This window comes from Rattus norvegicus, chromosome 6 (assembly GCF_021556685.1).
Source record: "Rattus norvegicus strain SHRSP/BbbUtx chromosome 6, alternate assembly SHRSP_T2T, whole genome shotgun sequence".
NCBI classification, from domain to species: Eukaryota; Metazoa; Chordata; class Mammalia; order Rodentia; family Muridae; genus Rattus; species Rattus norvegicus.
The window spans coordinates 127,582,886-127,602,813 of NC_141539.1; the positions used below are offsets into that span (position 1 = coordinate 127,582,886).

Sequence of the window (19,928 nt, forward strand, 5' to 3'; positions counted from 1 at the left end):
CCACAATAAAAAGTCGGGTATGGGGGTTGGGGATTTAGCTCAGTGGTAGAGCACTTGCCTAGCTATCTCAAGGCCCTGGGTTCAGTCCCCAGCTCCGAAAAAAAAGAAAAGGGAAAAAAAAGTCAGGTATGGGGCTGGAGAGATGGCTCAGTGGTTAAGACCACTGACTGCTCTTCCAGAGGTCCTGAGTTCAAATCCCAGCAACAACATGGTGGCTCACAATCATCTGTAAGTGAGATCTGATGCTCTCTTCTGGTGTGTCTGAAGACAGATACAGTGTACTTATATAATAAGTAAATCTTTAAAAAATAATAATAAAGTCAGGCATAGTGGCCTGTGCTTTTAATCCCACCACTGAGGAGATAAAAACAGGTAGGTTCCAGACCAGTGAGGAAACAGTCTCAAGAAGCAAGGTGGATGGTGCTCAGGAAACGACAATCAGGTTGTCCTCCAGATCCACATGCACACACATGTACCTGCGTGTGCCCACATACACACCAAACAAAACGCTTGACTTTGACTGGAAAGTTCAACAACCCACCTTTGAATACGACAAAACTCTGTATTCCTAGAGTTCCCTGGGTTTCCCAGCCATTTCTACGGCTCATGGATCCTTACTTTGCCCTGAGGCACCACAGTCCAGTGCCTGGCACATTCCAAGTTCTCTAAGCATTGCAGAGATCGAAGCAGGAGGTACCCGCTGTCCAGGTTCAGAAAGCCTTGGCACCAGCAAAATAGCTCCCTTGGTCATAGGGACAGGTACTTCTTTACTGGAACTTGGGTGGCCAAGCTGAGGTTTGGCAGGGTGCCACCAGGCCGTGGTGCCCACAGCTCTGCGAGCTGCTGGGACTGCATGACGCGGTGTTCTGCTTCTCCAGCCTTAGCTCTCTGCAAGCTGCAGAGAAACTTTCCAACTTCCTTATTTTTTGTTTTGTTTTGAGCATAAAGCTCTGAATTGCTTCAGCGCTTCCCTTACACGGCCCCCCTGGCCCTGAGATATGGCCTCTCCAGTACCTAGCATCACCTTCCCCTGGAAATAGCATTGCTGTGGAAACCTGTGCCCCGAGAACCCATCATTCTTGTCCCGGGGGCAGACAAGCAATATCCCGAGCTTTAGACCTGATCCCTGAGCCTCATTGCCTGTTCTATACTTATGAGATGCTATCAAAATATGAAGGTGTGTTCTACTCTATGCCTGCTAGGGACCAGGTCTAGACCTATAATAAGCTGGCTGTCAGTCTTTCCTCCTCTCCTAGAGTGGACCACTCTGACTAAGCTGGTTCACTCACTAGTGTTGGGTGCTCATGCCTGGCCCCTCTGCTCACTGAAGCATCATCCCCGAGATGCTCAAATGGGAGAACCATCACTGCTGCCTTCTGAAGCCCACAGTGTGGTAGAGCACTCAGACCAAAGCGTAGAATGGCAACCCCTGACGGTGCTCCCTGCAGTCGGAATACACAGTAAGATTAAGAAACACAGGCATCCTGCACGCATCAGGAAATTTACTCCAGACATGGACTTCTAGTCTTTGAAAATTAGTAAGAAACTAGCAGGTGGGGGAGGAAAAGAATTCTAAGCAGAAAGAACAGCATCAACCGAGACCCAAGGATAGGGCAGCACATGTCATGTCCAGGAAGAAGTAAATGGCAGATGGAGGGAAGGCTCAGTGGATAATTCTAGAAAAGGTGTGGGGGAGATCTCATAAGCCTTGTGATCTGGGCAATCAATGATGGGAGGTCATACTCAGGCATTGATGGGAAGTTCTGGACATCTGCTACCCTGTGGCTTTGTCCATCAACCACATGTCTTAAGGGACCATGACGTGAGCACAGAAAGAGCTGAGCTTAGCATACTAGAAATACTGACGGGTTCGCCATCGGGACTGTAATCCCAGTTGCCTGATGCTCCTTGCTGGTAAGACTTCAAGGGGACTGGATCACTGTACTGGGCTTGCATAGACAAGGGTTCCTGATGCTTATTCCACACACTAAGACCATCTGTGTGTCTGAACACCAAGAGTTGGTCTCTAGGGGTCAGATGCTGTCTTAGAGGGCAAACCCACAGCCTGGCCCTCATGAAGAGTGGCCCTCAGGCCATGGGGAACCTTAGCCTGATCGGTCTTACCCTGTGGCTGTGATGTTTGTATATTGTAAAAAAGACACATGAAAGGTCACCATCTTGTTATTAAGGTGACAGCCCGGACTGGCTGCCCAGTGTGGCAGAGTCTGTCTAGAACAGCGCCCCACGGTGAGTATCACGCCCCCACCCATAAGAGGCACTCACAATTGAATACAGCACAGCTTGCTTTCTAGCCTGAATTTGTACCCTGCCCACATTGATGGGCATGAAACCTCAGGCCACCAAAGTGGCCAGGGCCCATGTCACTGAGCACGCCATTATTAGAACTGGCTCACAGTTGGCTCTGCACATCGCTGCCATCCCATGACAGCTTTCAGTTCACCATCAAGAGCTTGTGGTGGCCATGCCTGATGGTACAGGTCTGTAACCCCAGCAGCTCTGGAAGCTGAGGCAGGAAGATGAAATGTTCAAGGATAGCCTGGGCAACTTAGTGAGACCCTGCCTTCAAATTTTGAAAACCTTTTCTTTTAAAGGAAAAGATATCTCCATGGTAGAGCATTTGCCTAGCATACGGGAGGCCCTGGGTTCAATCCCCAGTACCACAAAGAAAAAACAAAGGGGCTTGCTGTGTTCTTACTACATGGGGTAATAGCCACAACATGCTGGCAGGCCAAGCAATTGAAGCAGGAAGTGGGGCAAGTTCCTCCAAAAGAGCCTGTGGTGCAGTGAGGGGCTACTCTGACCTGTTCAGCCCTCAGGACCCTGTGACCTCAGATGAATACATTTTTCCTAAGTCATTTTCTTTCATCTGTAAAGTGAGGACAAGGCCTATAACCAAAGGTCATCAAGACAGTCCCAGTATAACTGCAGCCCATGACTGACTGGTCTACCGCACAAACCCTGACGGTCCGTTCCCAGGAATTCCCACCATTCTCCCAGGAATCCGCCCCAGCCTGACTCATGTCTTTCCTTCCCTTAAAAGGTCACACTGAGCAGGACCTGGGTCCTATGTTTCCTCCCATATGAAGCCACCTTCATGACCTCAGAGTGGCCTTTTCTTCAGAAGTCATATAGCCCTGTATCTTTTGGGAGGCCATGATCAGACCTAAGTTTGCTGGGATACAGTACCCAAAGGCCAAGGTCTCTCTCAAGTCAAACCTTGCCTGATGGCTTCCATCACAGATAGGCTATAAGGACTGGTTGATAGGATCCCAGCAGGGCTGGGCTTGCTCAAAGGTAGGAGCTGTGTCCTCACCTGTCCACTAGCCTAGTTCCTCAGTGTCAAGACCCTCCCAAGTCACAGCAGCTTGCAGTGTGGGCAGATACAGAACGCTCTATTTCCCTTCTGCTGTGTGTGCCAGCTGCAAAGGCTGGTAAGTTCTAGTCCCTCCCCTTTTGTTGTAGGGTTCCCTCCCAGCAGCCTGTGATGTTACTGTTGAGACACCCACTGGGGAAACAGCTAAACCAAGACCTAAGATACAGTCTTCCCCGGGTTCCCAGCTGAATAGCTGCAGAACCCCCAACATTGTGCTCTTTATCACAGGTATTCTCCAAGGCAAGCTCTACATGGGCACAGAACTGAAGCAGAGGGTCTCATGTCCCCTCCCCGCTCTACTCCACCCGCTGCTGGCTGGTGCACAGGGGACTTCCCCTCCAGGCAGGAAGTGGTAGGAGAAGTTTAAGAGTCCAAGAAGGGAAAACAACCTTACGCAAAAGCAAGGACCCTTCCCCCACTGCTAGGAGAAGGAGGGCTAACTGTCTCTGCTCTGTTTTCCTCAGGTTTCTGGGACTCCTCTTTGAACTCTTCAAGAGGCCCTGCAGAGCCACTCAGAAGCTCAGCCCCTGGGACCCCTGCATCCTCCGGCCGGCCTGCAACCCATTTAGCAAATTGTTCCTGTGAAATCGAGCTCTCGGTGGGAAATGACCGTCTGTGGTTTGTGAATCCCATTTTCATAGAGGACTGCACCCTACCGGCTGATCCACCTCCACTGCCCATTGGCAGCTACCCTACACGCCCTGCGCCTGCCGCCCCGGATGCTACCTCACTCACCTCCAAGGGGTCCCCACGTCGTCCCCCACCTCCACCCCCGGTACCCACTGTTCCTCCTACTGGCCCTGCCTGGCCTCCTGCGCCTCCTGTACAGCCTGCTGATCCTTTGCCCAACTCCCCAACACCCAACTCTCACCTTGCACCCCATGCACCGGGCCCCCCTGGTCACTCAAACCAACCACCCATGACTGCCTGCGAGAGTCTCCCACGTCCATCTGTAGGCCTGGGCCCCTTTGGAGAGGAAGAGATGAAGCCTGGGACAACTCCCAGCCCCTTGCACCAGGCCCCTCCCCCTCCGCTACCCTTGAAGAAGACTCTTCCAGCTGCTCCTCCCAGGAGACGCATTTCTGAGAGGGTGTCTCTGGAAAGCCAGAATGTGGGGACTTCGACAGACAGGGACCGCTCAGGCATTTCTAGGACAGCTTCACTCAACCTTCCTCCCCAGAGCACCGTAAGTAGCCTTGGGGACAGGTCTCCAAGGACCACGGAGCAAGGCCAGGACACAGAGGCCAAAGCCAGCCATGCTGACAGCACACCAGTGCCTCCTGGGAAAGCCAAACAACCCCCAGTCCCACCCCCTAGGAAGAAGCGGGTCTCCCGGCAGCTGGCCTCAACCTTTCCCAGTCCCTTGACGAGCCCCATACCGGAGGTATCCCCTGAGAAACCCGCGGCGCCTGGTGCACCTTGGGAAGGCTTGAGTCCTGCCGGGCAAGCTGGAATGCAGCACCTCCAAGTCCAGACCAGCGCCTGTCCCCAAAGCTCTCCAGAGTTCAAGGGTTCCCTGGCCTCACTTTCAGACAGCCTGGGGGTGCCTGCCTCAGCCGCTGACCAGGACTCTTACTCAACCAGCAGTGCGGAGGAAGAGCTGGAGTTCAGCAGCCCCAACGTGAAGAAGAAGCCCTCAATGATCCTGGACAAGGCCCGCCACCGCCTCAGCTTTGCCAGTTTCACCAGCGTCTTCCATGCCTTCCTCTCCAGCGACCGCAAGCTGTATAAGAAGGTGGTGGAGCTGGCACAGGACAAGGGCTCCTATTTTGGGAGCCTAGTGCAGGACTACAAGGTGTACAGCCTGGAGATGATGACCCGCCAGACATCCAGCACCGAGATGCTGCAGGAGATCCGCACCATGATGACGCAGCTTAAGAGCTACCTGCTACAGAGCACCGAACTCAAAGCCTTGGTGGAACCCACCCTGCACTCGGAGGAGGAACTCGGTCAGTGGCAGCTGGGAGGGCGGGAGGGAGAGCGGTGCATAAATACACTCAGACGCCCCTCAACACAGAACAGCCTCTGGAGCCCCTTTGCCTCATGTCCTCCTTCTTCTTCCTCCTCGACTGTCCACAGATCTCCTGGGCCCAAACCCTGCTCTCAGGCACCACTTCTAGGGAGCCAACTCAAGGCTGCCAACTTGCCTGACTCCTGGCTAACAGGCCACCAGCCCTCCCCTCTCCCACCTGCCTCAACCCTCCCCGAGATTGGGATCCATGATGACAGGTGTTATTTTTCCCCATAGCCACCTACACATCTGTGTAAACAAGCAAAAGACGCAGGCAGGCCACAGTGCTATATCTGGGTATCATAGCACCTACCTGTAGTCCCAGCGCTTAAAAAGTGGAGGCAGGAGGATCAAGGCCATTCTCAGCTACATAGTGAGTTGGAGGTCAGCCTTGGGCTACCTTGTCTTGAAGAGAAAAACAACAAAACAAAACAAACAAAAAAAAACTTATTGGGAGATTTTGAAATTACCTGACAAACTTTTCTGTCCCACTGGGTCCCAAGCCTCTCCTCCTCCTCTTTCTCTTCTTCCTCTTCCTCCTTCTTCCAGTAATTAAGAGCATCCGTTCTGAACTCAAAAAGAATGTTTTGAAACACTACAAGATGATGGCTCATAGTGAGAGGTCCTAGAAAAAAAAAGAGAGTGTCAAGTATTGCCTTCCCTGGGGAAAACGGAGCTTGGATGGATGGATGGATGGATGGATGGATGGATGGATGGATGGATGGATGGATGGGGTGTTAAGGTTTAAGGCTGGCAGTTGCCTCTCAGGAAGCTATGTGTGTACCCCACCAGGGATGGAGGGCCCACCTGGGCAGAATGCTAAGGGTGGTTCATGCAAAATCCACCCACACAAACCCCCAACTTTTTCCACTAGTAGTTACCATGTCCCAGAGACCCAAGCATTGCCCTACAGAGCTTCTCTGGAGAGGAAATGAGTTATATAAATAGTCCATCAGAGCACTATGCCTCCACCTGTTTTGCTGGGGGAAAATAAAATATGCCAACAAGCTAACTAATCATATGTCCCTCCTGCCCTCAGGAAGCTCTTATTCTGACAAATGACAGGTAATCTGCAAGAAAGCCAGGAAGCCATAAAGGAAGATGACATAAGTGTAAAGTAGGCAGGAAGTAAGGTTAGGAGGGCTGAGGAGAGGGAGGTCACAGCATCACAACCCCAGGAGATTTAGCATTTCTGCAAGGGATCAGGCTGTGGCAGGTTCAAGGCAGGAGTGCCAAAGCCTCACGCATGCCCAGCATGGCTCTGGTCCTTGAGCTGAGTAGGAGCAGAGAGACTAGAGGCAAGCAGAACTACCGTCATGACAAGGTGCACTGGAGGCAAGTAGGGTGGGCAAGAGGCAGCACAGTGAAACACTGGGCACAGATCTAGTCCATGGAAGTGGCCAAAGAGGTGGCCGGCCTCATACGGCTCTGAACAGCTAAGGGATTCCTAGACCATAGCTGCAAGCCCAAAGGCCCAAACCAGGAGAAGCCCAGGGTTTTATGTCAGAAAGACAGCTTCCTACCTCATTGGACATCCAGGAGGGGATGGGGCTGAGTCTACAGTCTGGGGAGAACAAGGGGCTGGAGACAGATGTCTGGAACCCAGCCATGCACAAACAGCCATGAGACTGAAGTAGATCTGGCCCAGGGAAGATCTCAGGCAGTATGCAGACCAGGAGGCTGTGAGAGGGCATAGAAGAACATGGATATCTCAACGTAGCCCAGAAGCAGCTATGGTCAGCCATGTGTGCCTAGACAGGGAGGAGAAGACCCATAACCTAATCACAAGTAGGAGGTGGGGGTCTTCTTCCAGGCAGAGGTAACAAGGCAGAGATGGGCAGAGAGGTGGAAGATGAGGCAGGAGGATGATATGGCCACCCTGGGTGGCCAGCTGGCAGGACAGACTCTCCACAGAGTTGGGTGAGAGACAGACTGTGAGCCTCAGGCTGAGGATTTGGCCTGGAGGGGACGGATCCAAGAGGTTATGAGGAGAGTTATGAAGAGGGCTGGTGATCCAGAGCTATCCAGTAATGGCTCAGGGCAAAGCCAGTTGTATTAGTTACCAGTCTGCTGCTGTAACAAAATAACCTGACAAAAGTAGCTCGAGGAAAAAAAAAAGGGTTATTTTGTTTCAACTTTGAGGATACAGCCGACTGTGATGGGAAGGCACTGGCAACCCATCACGTTGCATTCATGGTCACGGTCAGGAAACAGAGATGAATATTGGTGTTCAGCTCCTTTTCTCCTTGTTCATTCTAAGACCCAAGCCTAGAATGGAGTCGTGCTGCCCACATTTAGGGTGGGTCTTCCACCTACATTAACCTAGTCTTGAAAGTCCCTATCAAACACGCCCCCAGATTATCTCCAAAGGATTTCTAGATCTGATGAGCTTGACACTAGATAAGAACTGTCACACCAATATAGGTGATCCTGGGCAAAGCAAAGGAAGTCTATACCAGACTCATCAGAAACAGTGGGATGAAAGCTGCCCCTGGGTGGCCAACTGGCAGGACAGACTCTCCACAAAGTTGGGTGAGAGACAGGCAATTAGTGCTCTCCTGGTGAAGGGGCAGAAGGAGGCACAAGACTGGCTTCCAGCCAGACCTCTATGAGAGAGAAGAGCTATCCAGCCTCTCTCCTGGAGAGACAGGACTTCAGGCTTCCCCTTGTTAGGTCAATAGTCAAGGCATGGGGCCATTTCAGAGAATGTTCCCACCTGTCACCCAGAGCAGTGGCCACGAGTCAAAGCTTAGCCTCCACAGGCTCCATCAGAGCCCAACTTGTCTGTTGTTAAGAGGGGCATCATGGCATCTATGTTACAAAGTTACCATGGTGTCCAAGCTCCTTAACTCCCACCTCACCGTTCAAGCAAGACTGAAGCTTGACTCCGGTAATAGTTGGATAGCGAAGGGCAAGCTATGCAAGTAACTGCAGCAAGGGGAGCATGAGATGCAAAAGTCCAGGGGCAAAGGCAGGCCTGGTGCACTGAAGAGGCAGCGCGGGCAAGGAAAGCATGTATCAGTGATGATGCAAGCGAATCGCATGGGTTCCAGAAGTACAACAGGCAGCGAGATTAATTCCACCCTTAGGACACAGCTGCCCAGATTGCACACTGAATAACCGCAGTATGTCTAGTGCCTTTCTGAAATGTGTTTTTATAGGCAGGCTCTGTTCCCAGTCCTGGGAAGAACACTGCATTGGAGAGACCAGGATATTAGGTATCAGAGGTTCTGGTGCCGGCGCGTCTGCAGAGTGGCTTGCGTGTCAGGGCTAAGTAGAAACCGGGGATGGAAAGGCTGTGCTGCCAGGAAACAAGGCTGGGTAGGATGGCTCCTGTAGCTGTTCCTCTCACGTCTGTGCTCTCACCCCGACAGAGGCCATCGTGGAGTCAGCCTTGTACAAATGCGTCTTAAAGCCCCTGAAGGAGGCCATCAACTCCAGCTTGCTGGAGATCCACAGCCGGGATGGCTCCCTGCAGCAACTCAAGGAGAACCAGCTGGTGATCCTGGCCACCACCACCACCGACCTGGGCGTGACCACCAGTGTGCCTGAAGTGGCTGTCATGGAGAAGATCCTGCAGAAGCTGACCAACATGCACAAGGCCTACTCACCAGGGAAGAAAATCTCCATCTTGCTGAAAACCTGCAAGCTTATCTATGACTCCATGGCTCTAGGCAACCCAGGTAAGTAGGTTTGCACTCCCCACAGAACTAAGGCAGGATGAGAGCAGGAGGCATGCCTGGCCGTACCACAGCATGACCTGGGCGAGGAAGAAAATGGTGCCTTCCCACTGCCTTCAAGACAGGCAATGAACTAACCATGCGTATGAGGAAAGGGTGCCCTGTGAGTTTACAGGGAGTGCTGAAACAGCCAGGTGACTCAGACACAGGACCACAGGGCCTTCATGGTGGAGGGTAAGAGTCCATGATCAAAGTGGGGCAGGACTGTGCTCTTTCCGGGCACCTGGTAGGGTCTGATCCAGCCTCACTCCTAAGTCTGAAAACCCAGCATTCTCCACTCAGCAATCTCCCATGTGATATTCGTGTCCTCATTTTCCTCTCATGAGGACATAGGCCACAGTGGATCAGTACCGCCCTACTCCGGTGTGATTTCATCTGTCAACCACATCTGCGATGACCCCCCACTTCCAAAAGAGTCACCTTTTTAGGGAATAATGTTGGTTTTAGCATGTGTGAACTTGGAGGGGACAGGTTCGGCTCCGACAGTGTTGATAGTAGCTCACTGGACCACAGAGAAGATGGTCTGTACGCACTGAAGTCAGCAGCAGTGGCTGAGGGAAGATGACCGTGCCCATCTGTCAGTGGGTACCTGGATGTAGGCTATCTGGGTGGACCTCGGGCCATAACATCCTCTAATATGTTGGCTCCAGCTTATGTCTGTGACCAGCTGGAGTCCAGGGTAGTAAGCAGAGCCTGTTGAGACCTGGCATCATGACAGACTGCCACCCTGCATTGATCTGTCTTGTCACAAGATAAAACCAGATTCGAGGGGAGAAGTGCATGTCCCCTTTGGATGGAGAAAGCTCCAAAGTCGTATTGCAAGGGGTACAGGAAGGAAGGAAAGAAGGGAAGCAGTGGAATCATGGGGTCCATTTGTAGCCACTTTACTACAGCACTCCTCTAGGCACACGGGCAGAGGAACCCATGCTCCACAGAGAACAAACGCTAGCTAGAGTTTATCCTGCACCTAGCCCTTCAGCTGGATGCCCCGATGCAGGTGGCCAGCTGTATACTTGTACATGGCAGCCCAGGCATGTGAAAAGGTGTCCCATCGTTGTGACCTTGCAGATGGGGTTCAAATGTCTGGTCTGCCCCTTACCACTTGTAAGACCTGGAACAAGTACTCACCTCTCTTGGCTTCTTTGTGGGAGAGAAGCCAACATTCTAGTAGGTCAGAGCCACACTTAGGGACTTGCAGTTATTAGGAACAAACTGTGTCATCTGTCCCCAGTCCCCAGCACCAGCAGGTTCAATACCTAGGGATGGCCGAGAGGGTCGTCTTCCTCTCCAAGTACCTTAAGGATGAGCAGCCCAGCTGGCCCTCTGACAACAGAAGAGTTGTTTGGCATGGTATTAGGGTGTAGAACATGGTTCCTTCATCCTAGCCGGCTTCCCATGTAGGCGTGGAAAAGGCTGCAGCTCCAGGTTGGAGGCCTTTTTTTGTGTATAAGACCAATATGTGTCCTCTAACTAAGAAAACGAATTGAGTTCCCGAAGGGTGGAAGCCACATGGGGATAGAGCTGCGTGGTGGTAATGTTACATGGGGAAGTGCGGTCAGAAGTGCCGTGTCAGGAAGAGCTTGTCTTTTGGAGGCCGGGGATCTTGTGTAATCTGCAGGCCAGAAGACAAGGCTAGGCTATGAGTGCAACTGATTCCTGTCTAGAAATGGCCAGTGGAGGAAGGCAGCGACTGTGGGCAGCTCCCAGAACTCAGAGCTTTATTCCCACACATGTCTGGCCCCAGAGGTCTAGGACCCAGGGAGGGCGCCCAGAATGCCTGACAGCCCCAGTGAGACCTTGAAGGTAGGGGCCTCCTCATCGCTGATGGAAACAAGCCAGGAATGTGGCATGCTTTCTCTTCTAAAACAGGCGCAAGCGTGACAGGCCTGGCGCACCCTACATGGGTATGTGAGGGAAGCAGTGCACTTCGGTCTAGTCAGAAAGGGGAGGACATGAAAACCTAGACCCAAATGTCTATGTGGGCCCTGATGCTTCTAGTGGCCTGACTGTCCAGGTAATGGAGGCACCGGACTGACTCAGTGTCCTCCTGTGTAAACGGGTGCACTCTCTGGGGCTCGGGTGGACGGTGGTTAGTGTCACCAGACGCTCACACTTGCTAACTGCATGTCTGGCCCATGGCTGTTTCTAACTGCACGATCATCTCTCACAGGGTTTGAAGGACTCAGGGCAAAGTCAGGGCCAAGGACTGAGCTGACTGAGGTTGAAACAGGGTCGTTTCGGTCTCCAAATCCCGGCTTTCTTAAGACCACGAAATACAAGCCAGGCACAGGGAGAGACATTCAAACACTGAGCATTCCTAACCATGAATTCAGCTACTAAAAGCTCACCCAGACAGCGGGGAGTGGGGGAGGCTGGTCATCTTCAAGAAGGTCAGAATGAAGAAGACAGTATTACTGAGGGAAGGAGTCAGCCAGTTCTCCAGTAGGAATAATGGAAGAACAGAGCCAAGGCTATCTGACACATCAGGCAGACCAGACCAGAGTCTCAGGCCGAAAGACCAGGGGGCATCTTATCAAGAAGTAGTGAGTTCGGGCTGGAGAGATGGCTCAGTGGTTAAGAGCACCAACTGCTCTTCCAGAGGTCCTGAGTTCAATTCCCAGCAACCACATGGTGGCTCACAACCATCTGTAATGAGATCTGATGCCCTCTTCTGGTGTCTCTGAGGACACCTACAGTGTACTTATATATAATAAATAAATAAATCTTTAAAAAAAAAAAAAAGAAGTAGTGAGTTCTCTTTGACCAAGGCTGAGTCCTGGAGTGCGAGCCCAGTGGCTGTTAACTCCATCTTGGGTTACCCCACCCAGAGCATCTTCATTCGGGAGGAAGCAGATCACCCACACATACCATGCTGTGTTTGAACTCCCACTTACGTGCCCTAATTTTAGATGACAAACCTATGGGGTTTCCATGTGGGCACCAAGTGGGTGCTGTACCTGGGTTAGACGGACCCTTAAAAGCTATGGGGTTAGCCAGGGGCTGTGAGGTTACCTAACTGCCAACCTCAGTTTCCCTGTTCTCATGCTTTCTGAGTTCCCAAGTCTGCGTGTTCTCATGGTGGGGTACAGAGGTCACTGTCTATCCACTGTGTTCCTGGGAATGATGAGGTCATACTATTATGGGCATGCATCAGAGTCCAGAGAACACCCTGGACTTCCAGGTCCTTATGGGCTCCAACAAGGCACTGAACCAGGACATGTGGGGAGTAATAGAAATAGAGACAGTTTATTAAGAAAAGGGCACAGGCAAGAACCCAAGAATGGCAATAGGCCAGGGAGCTAGGAAAGGTCTGAGGCTGCAGGCCTTGGGCTCTGAGCATCCTAGGTTTTTATAGGTCACTTAGATAGCACCACCTCTCCAGCCCTTCAAGATCACTAGGATTTTCTTCTTTATGACCCCATTTATTACATGCAGCCCAAGTGAGAGGGGTTTCCATCCTTCCTCAGCCATTGGCTTCTTGATATGTCAGTCTTGATGCCTCTTTACCCTCCTTCCCTACTCCATTCTCCTATCTCAGAACCACATTGTAGATTCCAAACGGGGTTCTATGAGGCATCTGATGGCTCTGCGGGTGGAACACAGACATCTGCACCTCAGGTGAGCCTCACCTCCACAGTCCCACTGGCCCACCAGCCCAGAAATTTCTGGGACTGACTGCCTCCCTCTCTCTCTCTCTCTCTCTCTCTCTCTCTCTCTCTCTCTCTCTCCCCCCCCCCACCGTCTCCTTCCCTCCCTCCCTCCCTCTGTCTCTGTCTGTCTCTCTCCCTCCCTCTCTTCCTCCCTCTCTCCCTCTCTCCCTCCCTCTCTCCGTCTCTCTCTCCCCCCTCCCTCCCTCTCTCTGTCTCTGTCTGTCTCTCTCTCCCCCCCTCTCTCTGTCTCTGTCTGTCTGTCTCTCTCTCCCCTCCCTCCCTCTCTCTGTCTCTGTCTCTCTCCTTCCTTCCCTCTCTCCCTCCCTCTCTCTGTCTCTCTCTCCCCCCTCCCCTCTCTTTCCCTCCCTCCCTCTCTCTCTGTCTCTCTCTCTCTCTGTCTCTCTGTCTCTCTCTCTCTCTCTCTCTCTCTCTCTCTCTCTCTCACACACACACACACACACACACACACACACACACACACACACACCATGCTCAGCTTCTCCCATAGGTTCTAGGGATCAGAACTCAGGTCCTCATATTGTACAGAAGTCACTGCTGATGGAGCCATCTCCCCAGCCCAGCACACTTTTTTTAACCTGTCATTTATTTGAAACTGATTTCAAACTTGAAACCTTTAAGTGTAAACGGTTCACTGAAACAAGGACTCCTGGGTACCCTGTGAGTTAATTTATCTCAGCAATTATCCAGTGCCTTCCCCTACCCCCGAACACACACATTTCCCTCCTAAATCACACAAGGTCTATATCTGGACCTTTCCCCAGTCGGTGCTGTCCTGCGTCCATATTGTAAAGTCTAGGAGTGCCAGGCTGCAGAGCGCTCTCGTGACGGCTGTGGATGTGTCCCTGTGTAAGCTTCTCCAGATCTAGCATCTCTGTCTGAATCCCAGGTCATTAGTGATGGCTGAAAGGCTTAGGAATTCCACATCTAACCACCACTACTATGTTTAGCTTCCGCTCATGTGTTAGGTTTCAAGGGCCTTTCTTTTCTTCAACTACACTGTTTTTTTTTTAATATCTACTTTTATTATTTTAATTGTGTGTGTGCCTGTATCTGTGTTCTGAGTATGTGCATGTGAGGGCCAGTGCCCTCAGAGGCCAGGGAGATTGGGCCTCCTAGAGCTGGAGTTACAGGCCGTCATGAGCTGCCTGATGTGGGTGCTGAGATCAAACTAGGGTCCCCTGCAAGAGCAGTGTGCACTCTTAACTGCTGAGCCATCTCTCCAGCCCTGGGGCTGACACCTGTGAACATGCACGTTTCCTTCCTACGTCCATCTTTGCTCCTAGGCCACAGTCTCTCATCTCGCGTCTGTACACGCTTCCCTCATAGTTGCTGACTTGGTTACTTTCTCGTTGCTTTGATCAAATACTCTGACCAAAGTAACATAAGAGAAAATGGGGTCGTTTAGACTTAGAGTTCAAGGTTCGGCCTATCTCAGCTGGGAAGTCTAGGCGGCGGCAGCTTGAAGCAGCTGGTCACGTTGCATCCCATGGTCAAAAAAAACAGCAATAAATGCTATTTAACACTCACTTTATGCCGATTTTACAGCTCAGGTCTCACTCAAATTAAGATGAGTCTCCTCAGTTAATATAATCAATTCCTGTGATAGGCATGTGAGAGGTATCTTTCCCAGGAGACTGTAGATCTTATCGAGTTGACAGCTAGCAACTATTACAGTTACATGGGGGTGATACATTCTTTTTTATATTTACTTTTATTTTATGTTCATTGGTGTTTTGCTTGCATGTATGTCTGTATGAGGGTGTGGGATCCCAGGTGTGACCCACCATGTGGTTGCTGGGAATCGAACCCTAGTCCTCTGGAAGAGCAATCAGTGCTCTTAACTACTGAGCATTTCTTTAGCCCCTGGATGATACATTCTTAGATGGATCTCAGTTGACTCAAATTTGCTTTAGACCTGACGCTAGTGTTGTCAAGACTAGGCGTCCCCATTCCCTAACTCACCCCACTCCATTCCACGTTCCTGGCATCTCATGCTATCTGGCTGTGGCCTTGGGACTGAAGCACAGACCTCAGTCCCTGTGCTGAAGGCCTGGGAGCCATCGGGAACCCTTCAGCAAGGCACAGCTGCAGCCTGCGTTGAGCCAACAACCTTGAGTGTGTTCAGCAGGACCGAGCCACACTTGCCCAACACTGCTCCTAGACCTCAGGCTCCTAGCTTCCTAGGCTTCAAGAACCCTAGATTTTAGGCAACTTAGGCCTTCTTAGACCACCTAGACTTCTACCGATCCTAGGCCTCCAGGCCTCCTCTCTGAACAAGACGACCATCATACTGCCTCTCCTGTCATCACCACACAGGAGAGAGAAGTTCACCCACAGACTATGTGGCCCATTTAAAGGAGACTGTGACAGCCTCGGTCCAGGTGGGACCAGTTGAGACAGCAGGAAAGGGGCTACACTTGAAGTCACACGAGCTAATGTAGCTGGGCACACCGTCCTTTCCTAAGAGGTAAATGCTGTCACACCTCTCTAGACCCAGCCAAAATACAAACCTAAAGCCACATCGTGCCAAACCTATGCCGCACTCACCACACCAGCCTACCATCCAGGGCAAGCACCGGGTTTGGGGAGAGCAGTTGAGCATACATTTGAGGGACCTGAGTCAGGCAGGCTGGGAAGTTAGACAAATGGCTTTGGATAAGCATCTGTCATACCTGGAAGCTGTGAGGTCCTTGCAGAGTTTACAGAACCTGGCAAGAGTGGTTAGGATTTTCGATTCATATTCTGTATGTCTCTGACAGAGAAGTCATTTCCACCTCTGGAACATCCAGAGCTAGGCAGGAGAATCCATTCCTGTAGTGGGAAGAATAGATCAAAGCCCCCCACCCACCCAGGGAGGACGGAAAGACGAGAGGGAGCTGAGGTAAAGACCAGTATAATATTATAACAAGCCAATCTAAATGCAGAAAATATGAAAAGGGCTTGGACTGCTGAAGGGCTGCCCTTCATGCCTTTAGCTGTGCCTGAACTTGCAGCTCACTTTGACCAAGGGCTGGATTCATAGACCTAGAAAGTTAGATGTAAAGCCAACAGCTTGGTAATAAATATCAACTTCCCTCATGCTCTACTTCCTCACAGAGGCCATAGGACTCAAGAATCCACTGGTGGTTCCGTCAGGGACAGTGACTGGAAAATTGGGTGGGAGGAGGGCTCTTGATGGTGACCAGGAGCCTATGACATTGCCTGCATACGGAAGAGACAGAAAGTTTTTTTTTTAAGATCTATGCTAAACTGAACTGAATTCTAATGACTAAAGTCACCCGTGTTTACTATTGAGAATTTTCATGCTTATGCAGCTTTCAAATGTCCTGGGCACTGACATGTAGAGAAGAAACAGAAAGCTACCATCTGATGCCTCCATAGGCTAGGAAGGCATTTAGATTGGGGTGAGCCCCTCGGTGTCAGGTGTTTGCTAATCTAGACCAGGAGAGGGAGGGAAGGTTTATTTCAGCTCACAACTCCAGGTTACCCTCCACTGTCACAGGGCAATAACATCAAGGCAGATAGCAGCCTGAGGCCTCACACCCAGGGTCAAGAGCAGAGTGGGAACAGAACATGGGGATCCTATGCTCAGTTAGTTTTCTGTGCCGTAGACAGTTCAGGGCCCAGCCGATGAAATGGTGCTGTCTGCCTCCAAGGTGTGTTTCCCTGCATTGAGCAGCATTTCCTACCTTTATGCTCACCTTTGAGATGATGCCTCCCGAATGACTATACTTTATGTCAGCCGCACATTTGACACACATCAGTCCTGTGTAACAGAATGAGTTGTGTTATTCACTCCCAGTGTTCAGTTGAGGAAACTGAGGCTTGCCATGCCCTGAGGAGAGGCCTGATCATGCAGAACTATAATGACCTAGCTGGGGTCTTCCTAATTTCCTATTCCAGTGTTCAGGGCCCCCAGATGAGTACTCTGGCTTATTTCTCTCTGAATAAGAATTCCCTCTTGGCTGGGCAATGGTGGCATGTGTCTTTAATCCCAGAACTCATAAAGCAGAGACAGGCAGAGCTCTCTAAATTTGAGGCCAGCCTGGTCTACACATGAGTTCCAGGACAGCCGGGGCTACACAGAGAAACCCTGACTCCAGTTGGGGGGCGGGAGGAGTTCTCCAAAGTTCCCCAGCCCGTAAAATGCGTAGAAGGTCTCTGCCAGCTCTTGGCATTATGTGCCTGCAGGTGGTGAACAGATGGAACTGGAAGAAACAAGCTAAAACCAGCTAAACACAGGCTGACCCCACTGGGCATGAGCTCTGGTCCATGCAAGCCAGGTGTTCAGATCACAGGAGAAGCATTTCAAAGCTGTACACATCTCCCCAGGGAGTGCTGCCTGTTGTACAGAGCTGGAAGATTCAGCTAGGAGCTGATGTGTTCCAACTGTGCTCAAAGCTGGTATTGGTCCATCAGCCAACATCAGGGAGAAAGACATGGATCTGGTCTCACCAGTGATCAGCACAGAACTCTGAACACAGGCCTCCCAGCTCTGAGCCTCGTCCTGCCCATGGTGAGGTTGAACCTGTGGCGTGTAAGGCTGTTGGGATGCTCATACCAATTCAGGGGAGCTCGTACCATGTTCAGGTCTGCAGTTTGGACTTGGTCACTGTGGAAATGGTTATATCATGGAAATTGGCCAGCACCGCAGGACAGTTTCTGTTCCTGCCCTTCGCTTGGAAATTCTGTTGTGAAGCATCTCTCCTCCCAGTCAACTAAGCATACGCTTGGGGCTCAGGTTGGATTGGCAGTGGTGGATCTCAGGCACAATGGTAGTCTCTGGGGTAGCAATTGATCTTGGGCAGTGACAGATCAAGGTCAGTGATAGTCTCGAGCAGTGGTTGATCTCAGACACAGTAGTTGGTTTTGGGCAGGAATGGATCTCAGCAGTGGATCTCAGGGGCTGTGACGGATCTCAAGCAGAGGTGGATCTCAGTTTTCCCCGCACATGCCCATGAACTAGGTCAGCCTGTGCACTGTGTCTTGAGAACCAGATAACCCAGCCAGCAGCCCGGGGTAGCTTCTGGGGAAGAACCAGGAAAGGGCAAGGAACCATAAGTTTGTCACCCCAGCCCAGAGCTCTTTCTCAGTTCCTTCTTGTCTCCCCACACTGAGCCACCCTAGGAGTTGTTAGGGTCCTCACTGTGGAACCCTGCAGAACCTTGCTCTTCCAGGGTAAGCTCAGGTCCCTGAGGGGCTCACAGCCTGGCACTGACAGCCTTCATCCTCTTCTCCTTGCAGGGAAGCCCTACGGGGCCGACGACTTCCTGCCTGTGCTCATGTACGTACTGGCCCGCAGCAACCTCACTGAGATGCTCCTCAATGTGGAATACATGATGGAGCTCATGGACCCTGCCCTGCAGTTAGGAGAGGGTGAGTTTCCCACCACCCCTACACCCACCACATCTCCCAGCAACCCAGGCTCACGCACTCCCAAGCCAGGTGGCCTTGCAAGGACTTCTTAGGTAGGGCCAGACTAAGGTTAAGCCCTAGGGACATCACACAGGCCCCGCCCAAATAGCTCATTGACCAGGAAGACGGTCAGGTTGCAAAGAAAAGTGAGAAAACTGGGATGGTAGGAAATTCAAAGAATACTGGGAGCATGCTACCTTGACAGTGCAGTCAGGGAGGGCTTCTGGAGGAGGTGATACCTCAGGCTGGGCATTGAAGGGTGAGCAGGAGCCTTAAAAAAACAGATAAAGAAGAGGAAGGAGCCGGTCATGGTGGCACACGCCTTTAATTCTAGCACTCAGACAACAGAGGTGGATCTCTGTGAGTCGATGGCCAACATGTTCCATATAGGTTCTAGGCCAGCCAGGGCTGAACAATGAGACCATGATTCAAAAGTAAACCAGTAAAACCAAGTTAATTAATTAAATTTAAAAACAAAGAAGTTAGCGGTTTAACAAGTGACGCTAAGATGGCAGACGGTGTCTTCATGGAGTGTAGCAAGTACGGAGCTGTTCTTAGATGGGGTGGCCCCTGGGCTCAGCCCTGGCCAGGTCTTCTGTCCATAGGAAGAAGTCACTGAGGCGTTGCGGGCTCTGTGCTCCCTGGTTGAATGAAGGAAGGGGTGTGATTTGCCACGGCCTATCTCAGTTTCCCTTCCCCTGTCCATCCACCCACCACTTCCTCCGCCGGCTAGGGCCTCAGCCGTCCCCCACTAAGAATCACTTGAGATACAGAAGCCCCAGTATGGGCTCTGAGGGACCGCGACACGTCCTGGGGCTTCTACCGTCGAAGAACGGACCCAGCCTCCCAGGCACAGGCACCCCCTTTGGGCTTTGTGGTTCCTGCGAGTGGCTGTTCCCCTTTGCATGAGTTTGCATCTGCGCCCCCAGAGCTTGAAAGGCTGACGTAAGTGCTTCGCTGAGGTCTTCTCAGCTCAGGGGAACAGGGAAAGCTGAGAACCTCGCTGTCACCGGTAGCTCTGAGCTGTCGCTGTGGCACCTGGAACCACCTCCTTTTCCTCTTTAGTTAAATGTTACCTGCAATTGGAACAATTTGTTTTCCCGAGCGGTCTGGGGAATCAGAGGAAGCAAGCTTTTTTTCAGTCCATCAACACATCCACCCACCCTTCCACCCACCATCCATCTACTTGTAAATCCATCTGTCCGTCCACCTATTCATTCACCTACCTACCTACTCATCCACCCATCCACCCATCCATACCTTCAGTCCATCTACCTACCTATCCACCAATTCATTTACCTATCTATCCATCTCTCCATCAATCCTCCATTCAGCAGCCCATCCATCTGTTCACCCACACATCTCCTCACCGGTCCATCCATCCATAAACTTACCTGCCCACTCATCGACTCATCCATACACTCTCTGTCATCTATCTACCCATCTCCATCCACCAACCTGTGTACTCATTGAACCACCCGTGCCAGACACTGGGCTGCAGCGCAGAGCAAGACAAGGAAGTCTGGGAGTCTCATGAGAATCGTCGAACACCCCCTTCACTCTCACATTTAGGACCTCCATCTCCTCAAGACTGCCTCCTGGGTTTCACCATACCCATGGAAGCACCCAGAGACTGAAGAAGTGGACAGGGATCTCTAGCCAGCACTGCTGAAAGGGTGGCACTCACCCTGACGCAG

The 19,928-nt window shown here is 51.5% G+C and overlaps 1 protein-coding gene and 1 long non-coding RNA gene across 11 annotated transcripts in view; one reads left to right on the top strand and one right to left on the bottom strand.

Moving 5' to 3' along the window:
• LOC134479252 (uncharacterized) overlaps positions 1-6,195 on the bottom strand; it is a 33,097-nt gene extending 26,902 nt beyond the window's left edge. Inside the window, exon 1 of the long non-coding RNA XR_015623314.1 lies at positions 5,876-6,195. This is a non-coding gene — a long non-coding RNA (uncharacterized LOC134479252). The remainder of the gene's footprint in view (positions 1-5,875) is intronic.
• Rin3 (Ras and Rab interactor 3) overlaps positions 1-19,928 on the top strand; it is a 108,876-nt gene that overhangs the window by 82,441 nt on the left and 6,507 nt on the right. For 7 of the 10 annotated variants that reach the window (NM_001414929.1, NM_001108052.2, XM_087553443.1 and 4 more), the window contains 3 exon segments: positions 3,859-5,343; positions 8,780-9,088; positions 18,061-18,192. In NM_001414929.1, the coding sequence (NP_001401858.1) occupies positions 3,859-5,343; positions 8,780-9,088; positions 18,061-18,192 (1,926 nt within the window). 10 annotated transcript variants of the gene reach the window in all.